General features: G+C 44.4%; 1 protein-coding gene across 1 annotated transcript in view; it reads right to left on the reverse strand.

The window, feature by feature from the left end:
• Positions 1-10,000, reverse strand: part of LOC307228782 (protein sidekick-1-like) — a gene marked incomplete at its 3' end in the record, with an annotated part of 283,713 nt that overhangs the window by 52,179 nt on the left and 221,534 nt on the right. Inside the window, exons 18-20 of the mRNA XM_079998576.1 lie at positions 7,895-8,076; positions 4,842-4,957; positions 1,382-1,577 (exon numbers count right to left, since the gene is read on the reverse strand). Of these exons, the coding sequence (XP_079854702.1) occupies positions 1,382-1,577; positions 4,842-4,957; positions 7,895-8,076 (494 nt within the window). The remainder of the gene's footprint in view (positions 1-1,381; positions 1,578-4,841; positions 4,958-7,894; positions 8,077-10,000) is intronic.

Genomic DNA, 10,000 nt, shown 5'->3' on the forward strand with positions numbered 1-10,000 from the left:
GTGTGTGTGTGTGTGAGTGTGTGTGTACGTGTGCGTGTGTGTGTGTGTGTGTGTGTGTGTGTGTGCGTGCGCGTGTGTGTGCGCACATCTCCTCTGATGGAGCGATCAGGGCACAATTTGCACACATTGTGATTTGGTTTTAGATGTCGTTTATTTTAGCATTAGTATTTTATTTGACAAAATTTCCTTATTGAACGAAACATAAAAAGCACTGCAAGTTCAGCCGTGGTACACGGCCCCACGCCGCCCCGACAACCACCGTGCCGCTGTGAATTTTCCCGCCATGTTTGCTTCCGTACGACAGCGTGCCGCGTGTGACGTCTTTGTTACCTGTGCACATGTGGGTTAGGTCAGGACCGTGAGCAGTTGACACTGGAATCTGATATTGGCCACATTAATAAAAACAAATCCGAGCTCCGAACTGAGCAGTAAGGCTTGCAGTGTGAACGTTGCCTATGTTACAACGCTCCTTCATAACGTCCTGTTCACATTAACTGAAACTGCCCAACAAATTGACACCGCCTTGAAAGGGAATTGAACATCTGGTTGAACTCCAGTAATAAATCATGTTTATAAGCATCTACGTTCATGTCCTACAAGACCTTCCACACGCAAACAACAAATCTTATCCAAGATGTGTCAGAGATACTCTCACGGCAGCTCTATCCGCACTACCATACGCCATCTTCACATCTTGTCTTCTTGGGTTAGTTGGCATTTCTTATATTTCATGTTGGTTGGTGATGGGCAGTTTTTCCTCAATGTCCCAGCTGGTGGTCGGTCAAAAGGCACATAGGCGGTTCTACCAATACTGAATTTTTTAATTCGCGAGAATAGGAAAAATGGGTGACACGGAGAGAACGGAAAGAGCACTAAAATATAGAGGTAAAGATAGAAAGGAAAACAGAGAACAGGAAGATGTGATTTGTGTATCAAGCTGCGTGGGCTCCAGCCAATCCAACGGGGGTAACGGAGACATTGTCCCGTGTTCTATACGATCCAACTTCAGCGCGTGCACATGCGTGCGCGCGCATTTCTAACTATCTCTCTCTCTCTCTGTAACTTCTAATCGAACACTCGGGTTGACCCTGATCTTTGCTCCAAGCCGGTCACTTTCTTTTCTCCAGGGTTTGGATTCCTCTGATCAATTGATTTGTTTTGGACGCTGTTTTTTTTTTGTGTGACTCTTCATCTTTATGGAAAATTAACTGACCACAGCCAAAACTCCTTGAATATGATAAATGTGGAGTTTGTAGTGGAAGATTGCAGGACAGATGAACAACACAAAGTACGAGAGCGTGTTGAACCGAGGCTGCCCACTGGGGCACCGCCTTGATCGTATACAGTAGTAACATCTGTGTATTTGTGTGTGAGCACTCACTGTCTTCATGTGTCTGCAGCAGGGTGGGTGAGCTGCGTGGGCCGTCCCCAGGCGTTGTGAAGCAGAGGGCAGAGCCAAAGTACCAGGTGAATTTCCTGAGTCCGTTGACTGAGCCCGTGTGGCGTGAACCGGGGTAGTCCGGAGTGATGGTTACGACAGTGATATCCTCGGGCGACTGCTCGGGCCAGACCAACAACTGTGGGAAATAAGAGAGGGAGAGTTGTTAAAGAGCAGAACAGGATAATTGCAGCACATCACTTCATCGGTTAAGAGGATCATTGGCTGCCAACTTCACTCCCTGTCGAAGTGCTTCCCCTCCGGAGCCAGGAAGAGGCCCGTTGCCGGTGAAACACAGACAAGCCGCTCGTCAGCCAGAAACACCCATCACATGAATGACATGGACCTCTCATGGGTCAGAGTTTTTACAGCGCAAAGTGGAACCCAAGTCTGAGCACGGTAGTTTGATACATACTGCAGCTCCTATTGGTTATAGTTATGTGTTGTCACACCACAATATTATGATCTGTTAATGGTTAAACCCATTAGTGCTCAGCCACAAAGTGGTACAGCACACAAGCTCACAGAAGTGGACAGAGTGCTAAGTTGTGTAGGGTCAAATGGTCTCTGGGTGCGAAATAACCTGGGTTTCCATGGTCCAGCAGCAGCACACAAGCTAAGATAATCATGGCTGATGGCAAGTTGGAGTGGTGTAAAGTGTTCTGCCATTGCACGCCACAGCAGTGGAAACACAGTCTCAGAAGTAATCTCACATTCTGACAAGCTACCTACCTACCCTGAATGCTACCTACCCGAATGCAAAGCGTCTGCTAGAGAATAAATAATGGTCTGGAGCTGTTTTTCATGGTTTGGTCAAGGGCCTGTACTTCTAGGGCATGGGCCTTTACTTTGAGTGCAAGGGCCTTTACTTCTAGTGCAAGGGCCTTTACTTCTAGCGCAAGGGCCTTTACTTCTCCTGCCAGGGCATTTACAGTGCTTCTAGTGCAAGGGCCTTTACTTCGAGTGCAAGAGCCTTTACTTGTAGTGCAAGGGCCTTTACTTTTTAATGCAAACATATAATGACGGCCAATACAATTTCCGTGCTATTTCTCCCTAACAGATTGGAGAGAACCCTTGCTCTCTGTGACCTCAGCTCTGTGCAGAAAGCGTCGTCTGGACAGACTATTGTTGAGGTCAGTGTTAAAGGATTGGACTTCCTGAATACCTACAGGACAAATTGGACCACCAACTACGAGTCAGGCCTAATGCCCTGACATCAGCTCACTAATGAGCTTGTGGCAGAATGAAAGCAAATCCAAACAGCCACTCTAACATTAAAGAGGGAGCTTTGCTCTGAAGTTTGATGCCCTTATTGAAACGCAGTTACAGTCTCAAGTGGATTCTGAAAAAAACACGAGATGAAAAATATTTCACAAAACTAGTGTTACTTTACTGTTTTTGTATGTTCTTATCAATTCAAGAGCAAAAAGAACAAGGCTTGAGTGCAGGACTCCCTGGATCTATATCAAAATTTGTTTTATACCTACCTAAAATGAGATTGTTACTACGGCCTCAAAAAGAGAACTTATGTAATCATGACAGGGGTACCATTTCAAAGTTGGCGCCCACTCGTCTGATTGCACCGACCCGTCTGAGCGTCTTTTTTACCCCTTTACTGTCTAACGTACTAACAAAAAAGCCCCTCTCTAACTCTACTAGTCCTGCTTGTTTCCAGAGAAGGTTTAGCTGGCTGGGGCTGTGACATACCAACGGCTGCTGAATGACATCATGATCATTATCTATAATGCAACCCGTTAAACGATTTAAAGGTGAGGTTTGACCTGCAGAGCCTTGATGGTGTCTGAATGGCTCATACACCACCACCTACACGTCTGTGAAAAACAACCACCTGGAAAAGCATTCCATCACTCAATTAGACCTTGAAACTTCTGAAGTGGTTCTTTCGTGATTTAACGCTAATCACTGTATTTTAGTTGGGCGAGCTATTTAGCAATGTTAATGAAACAACGATTAAAGCGTCGCAATTCATTTGTTAAGTGTTATGTTGGTTATGAAACTGATGGTATGCGCGCAGATGTGACATTTTTTACTTTGAGCGTTGAACATATCTATCATGAATTTTTTAGTTACGCAAAAGGAATCAGATTAATTTCACAAGAAAGGGCACTTGCTTCCTTCATTGGCAATCTGTAATAATATATTGAGCTACAGTATATTATTCAGCTATTGTATGTAGTCAGTGAGCTGGGGTGGGGGCGGTGGTGGGGGTGGGGTAAGGGGTTAGATGAGGATTTGCTTCATATCCTCTCTTAATTAATATCATTATCTACTATCCTCTAGTCAGTACATCACAAACACACGCACATACACACACACACCTCAGAAAACACAAAACATAATAGATGCATTCACATAAACAAGCACACACACCGAAAAGACGACTAACACACCCCCGCAGAGGCTTTCCCAAACAGCCATCACACTGAGAGACTTTGCTGAGTTTCAGCATCGCAGCCATGGTGTGAAGAGAAAACATATCAGAGAATAACATCAAACACACATACAGTACAGGGCTATTAATTTATCATGAAGGCACACACACACGCGCACACACACACACACACACACACACACACACACACACACACACACACACACACACACACACACACACACACACACACACACACACGACAAGCATGTGATGTGTTTTCTTTGTCATGTTAATCAGTTCCTCAGGGGTTGGCTGACACAATGAACTGAAGAGAAAAAAAAAAAATCAAACACCAGAACTAAAACATGTAGGCCACTCTTGCACTTTCCCTCACTCTCAATCCATCCATCCTACTCTCCTCACGTTTCTCCTCTAATCTTTCTGGTTCTTCCTTTCTGACCGAGCTACTAATTCTCACTCATTTCAGTTCATGTGTGATCGCTCTTTTGTCAAATCATGCTTTTTTCCTATGCTCTCCACGATGTGATTTTCTCCGATGTCGACCATTACTTGGCTCGGTGCACAGCGTGTCCTTGGGTTGTTTGGCTGGATTTAATTTAAGCAGTTCATCTTGGGAGCAGCACTTCAAGCAGATCAAGTCGCTTCAGGAGTCCACAAGACTCTTGGAGTAACGTGGGATTGACTATATATGGGACCTTTGGTTTGGGCAATACGGAATATTTCATTATCATGGTAAAAACCAGGACATTCTCACAACATCAACATGTATCAGGACAATCCACTCAAGAATGCAAAATCCCAGGTTGGATAATCTTCTTATAATGATTAATTTAAACAAGAACATTGTGCATCAGGGTACAACATCTCAATCTCAGGGTCATATGATACCAATGAACAAGAACAAACAATTAAATCAAACTAACACACAGTCGTACTCCCTTTGTTGGTGTGTCCCACACGCACACACAAACACATGCAAATAATTACCTTGTATCCCTGGTTGATACCATTGATGAACTGCTGAGGTGGAGGGTTCCATGTAAAGCGGATGGTGGTTGAGTTGACGGCTACAACCTCCACTTTCTGCGGCGGCGCCGTTGGAACTACACCAAGAGAAACAAAAGGGCTATTATTAAGGGCTATGTCCTACATGTCTTGGTGGTCGGGTCTGGGGGTGTAGAAAACTACCGGGTAAAATGTTTCGTCCGGTGTAACGCAGCTTGTGCGAGGGTTGCAGCGATTTAGAAAATCCTTGAAGCAATGTGAGAGAGAATTTCTGGGTCTGAAGAGACCTCATCCCTCCCAACACTCCAAAAAAGACAAAGAAATGAAGTAGCCAAATTGAATTAATTGAAAAGAATGAGTCTGTGCCGGAGTGGGTGTCCCAGGCTGCCCCTGACATGAAAGGACGGTGTGGTTGGCTTAATGTCTGATTTATTACGGACCGCTTTGTTGAATCTTGTAGAAGTTCTGCCCTTTATTCTCTTTCAACAAAATAAATGGTTGCATTTGAACTACTGTGTGAGACTGGGCAATAACACGGATGTAGTTATTTTTGCTTAATTTGTTATCGCTGTAGTGAAGCCGAGCCCCCGCTCCAAACCTTTACATTTCCCTACATCAAACTGCTGCAGCCGGCAAGGAGCCTCGTCTGCTCTGGTCCCCCACTTTAACGACATACACCTTTTAATTTGCCTCTCTCTATGTACATTCCCCATCCTCTCATTCTGCGGCACTTCTTATTGGAGAATTATCATGAGGATGTGAGGAAGGTCACAAAAGGCTGCTTTAACTGGTTCCTCCGCATTATCTGGACGTCTGCAGCATTGTCAAGGTGAAATTAAGACCTTTTATTGTTCCACTTGAAATGGAAGTCCAACACCTTATTTGCAGTAAAAGTTGTGCCGGCGACTGTGAGGATTCTGCAGAGGTCTGCAGCAGTCAGAATCAAAGCAATATGCACTCCGGTCTGCAGCTTTGCCCAAAAAGCCCCATCGTTTTGATTGTTATTTGTTTTTAGTTCTCGTTCTCCAACATTGGCTCCAGATCAAATGGCAGCAAAGAACATGTGTTCTTGTAACCTTGTAATTACATATTTATATTTTAATTCATACACACATCCTGGTGTAACGATTACGTTTGTTAAAAAATAAAGCTATTTGGGCTCCATCAAATCACAAGCTAAAAAAAAACCATAATGCAGCAGCATGGCAAAAATAGTTCAATTCAATTTACCAATGCACAATTGTACTCCATCCCTATACATGTTCAGTGTGAGAATGTGACACCAGAGCAGCTGGTCAGTGGAGAAAGATGCTTTGTGATGACATTAAAGCCAGCACGCCTCTAATAGGGTCAAAAGTAGAGAGCATGTCTGTGTGATATGTGTATGAGCATGAAAGTGTGTGTTACAGTGTGTGTGTGTGTGTGTGTGTGTGTGTGTGCGTGTGTGTGTGCGTGCGTGCGTGCGTGCGCGCGTCATGGTGATTACACTGTAAGAGGTTTATGCTGATGTTGGCGAGCCACAGGGTGATAACGCACTGCGGCATTATGGGAATGCCCTTTACATCGTCTACTTGAGCCAAAGAGGCCAGACAGCACCCACACACACGCACACATACACACACACACACACACACACACACACACACACACACACACACACACACACACACACACACATAAACACACACACAATGCAGAGTGAAAAAGAAGTGATGCAAAAACTAGCTTTTACAAAAGGAAAGCGAAGAAATTATGCAGAAGTACATATATTTAATTTAGAGAGGTATACGCACACACACACGCACACACACACACACACACACACACACACACACACACACACACACACACACACACACACACACACACACACACACACACACACACACAGTATATAGTGTTTATACTGTATATGTGGCTGTGGGGAGTGGTTTTGGCACCAGCTGCAAGTGGGAAGAGCCAGTACTGGCAACCGGAAGGGGACGCAGCTGCAGGGGATTGAGGTGATAAGCAGGGTGTTTAAAAGCTGCTGCGGTTTCACTTCTCCCTCTCTCTCCTGACAGCGAGGCGGGGCTCCCACTCTAGACGGCACTAGACTCTCTAGACAAACGTCTTGTTTTGTGTTTGAATAAACACCCAGCTAAGGCTGGTTTGTGTCCTACCTGCCTCCTGGTCCATCTCTACCCCACAAACTACAAGAGACTTGTTACAATATACAGTATACATATATATATATATATATATACTGTATATACATATATAAATAGAATAGTGTGAGAGAGCTAAAGGGAGAGAGAAATATTAATTGATGTTAAAGATGCTCTCTTCCCCCGCTGTTCTGAGTACACTCCCAGGGACTAGCTTCTGACCTCTCAGAGCTCACAGAACCAGATAAAAGACCAGACTCACTTCTCTAGAGAGCGAGAGAGAGAGAGAGTAATGCTGTCAGAGACACAGAGTTCAATGCTATCCTGTCAGAACGGCTACAGATAGTGAACTTCAGAGGTGGAATACACTCAGGAGGAGAGCGAGAGCGCGAGCAAGCAGGTCAAATTCATCGTGGTCTTTCTCATTAAACCGCATTATAATTATTAACGAGCCAAACTCCCTTTCCCGAGTCCATAAACCTGTCTCGACTCTTTAATAACGACCGTGTAACCTTCGTGAGAATGTGCGTGCTTGTGTGTGTGTGTGTGTGTGTTCTAAGGTGTGTGTGTCTTTTACAATGCTCGTGTAAAAGCTGACACGAGAACAGCATCTGGTTCAAGAGGTTTAACCCTTGCGAACCCACCCTGTTCACTTACAGTACAATCTTTCCACAACACGGTGTTCACAAGGGGCTTTGAATGTACTATTCCTTTGACCACACATCTTATTTACTCTAATTTCTGGGCAAATAATTGTATCAAACTAAAAATGTTTTCTGTGTGTGTGTGTGTGTGTGTGTGTGTGTGTGTGTGTGTGTGTGTGTGTGTGTGTGTGTGTGTGTGTGTGTGTGTGTGTGTGTGTGTGTGTGTGTGTGTGTGATAACCCACCTCCCTGCAGAGTGTATTCAGTGACAGGGCTGCTGTAGACTCCCAGTCCGGCTCCAGTGTAAGCAGCCACCTGGATCTGGTACTGAGTCCAGATGATCAGATCCACCAGCAGACAGTAGTTAGTCTCTGCACTGCTGATGTTCTTCTCCTGGTAGTCCCCTGGCAGCCCCGCCAGCCGGTACCTGCACACACACGCACGCACACACACACACACACACATAGAAACAAAATAAATTGGAATTACTTTTGGTCCCCTAAAATTGGGGGTAGTCTGCACTTCACAGTAATTGACCATTTAGCAATATCTGCACTTGTCTGCTTTTTGCATAGTCCCCAATTCGCATGACAACATTTTTTCCACGTTCCAATCAGATGTTTGCATGAAGCCCAGAAATTTCAAATCCATTTCAACGGTGAAGTTATGACGGAGGGAAACATAACAGCTGGACGTACTTTCTGAGAGAATGAGTACTTGTTTCTGACAAACTGCAAGCGTTCCATATCCATACGCTGGAGTGGAGCAGAGGACCAGAGCAACAAAGAAGTGTGACACCGTTGTGACGACCGCCTCCGCCCTGTTTGCCTGCCGCTGGGTGGGTGTGGCTGCTTTCCCTTGCAGGTACTGGAGGTAGGCGTGGCAGAGGCTCATCAGCAACGCACACAATACCTGGGCCCTGTTTGCCAGTGCTCCTTTTAAAAACCCTCTTGAAGCTCAGTTGTTCTTGCTCTCCTCCCCGAGACGACTATTTGGTTTTGGTTGATGTTTGTACTGGCATTACGCTCACACACTTCTCCACTCATGCACCGCTGAGTGGAGAAGTTCAGGTAGACGCTTCTCCACACTGCTGACCTTGCTGATTACACATGCAACTGCAGGTTTAAGTTTTGCTCCTGTGTTAACATTTTAAAAATAAGCAAGTTGTTTCTTGGCTCTGGTTGTGTGCGTCTCCCTCATTTGTCGTGGCTATGCCGCCCGACTGTGTCTAAATACACAGTGTACAGTGTCACGCTGAGATCGGTAAAACTCAAACACCCATATGCGACACACAGGCCACACACGTGTGATGTCAAGCTCCAACCCTAAATTGGCATTTATGTTTTCAAACTTTCAACCGACTGAAAAAAAAGTTTGGACATTTTAGTCGATATTCTAAAACTGTGGTCTCACTGTTACTGAGTAACACAAACCATTTGATATTCTGGGATTGAAACGCTAGTAGAGGTGCCGAAGGCCCTCTTATTCGAGGCTCTGGTTCAGGTACGGGCGATATAAACGCCCACTAAAAAGGATATATGGCCCGACTTGACTGCAAGGTGTAATATCACTTAATGTATTGTACAGTACATATCTGATGAAGCTGAATGGGAAAATCATCCGCGTGTCAGCATTTTAATATAGTCTGTTCACACACAGTAGGAACCGGTTGCTCTGGCTGAGTCAGCACTGCACACACACACACACACACACACACACACACGCACGCACACACACACAATCTGAGGGTCTGAAGCTGGACTGTGATGGTTGTCACTGTCGTGGAATACAGATAAACCTCTATCCATACTTTCAGCCACACTGGTAAGAGAGGAGGAGGTGAAGAGCTATTTTGAAAACTAGAGAGTGTGAAGAATGAAAATTAATAGGACACAGTTTGGTGTGTGTGTGTGTGTGTGTGTGTGTGTGTGTGTGTGTGTTTATCTGTTAAGTCTCTGAAAATGTACTGTTATTCAGACATTTGATATATCACAACATCATTTTAAGGCTAAATAATGACCATATGCTCATTATGGACCACTTTGGTCCAAACTATATCATAAGTGAGTGAGTACTACCTGATATCTGAGTTTTATAATGGAGTTTGGCAACTAATAGCGGTTGGATTCTTTCACACATATTGTAATTGTGAGCATTGTGAAGGTGTGATATATTGACAAGATAACACTTAATTCATCTAATTGGGGTAAATGATATACAGTATATCATATTATCACATCATATATATTATATACAGTATGCAGTGTATGATATATATGATATGCATATATCTATATTGTGTAGATTCTTCTGTGATGGGCCATATTGTCCAGCCCTAGTCTGTCTTTGCA

Source organism: Zeus faber (assembly GCF_960531495.2).
Source record: "Zeus faber genome assembly, chromosome: 4".
Taxonomy (NCBI): Eukaryota; Metazoa; Chordata; class Actinopteri; order Zeiformes; family Zeidae; genus Zeus; species Zeus faber.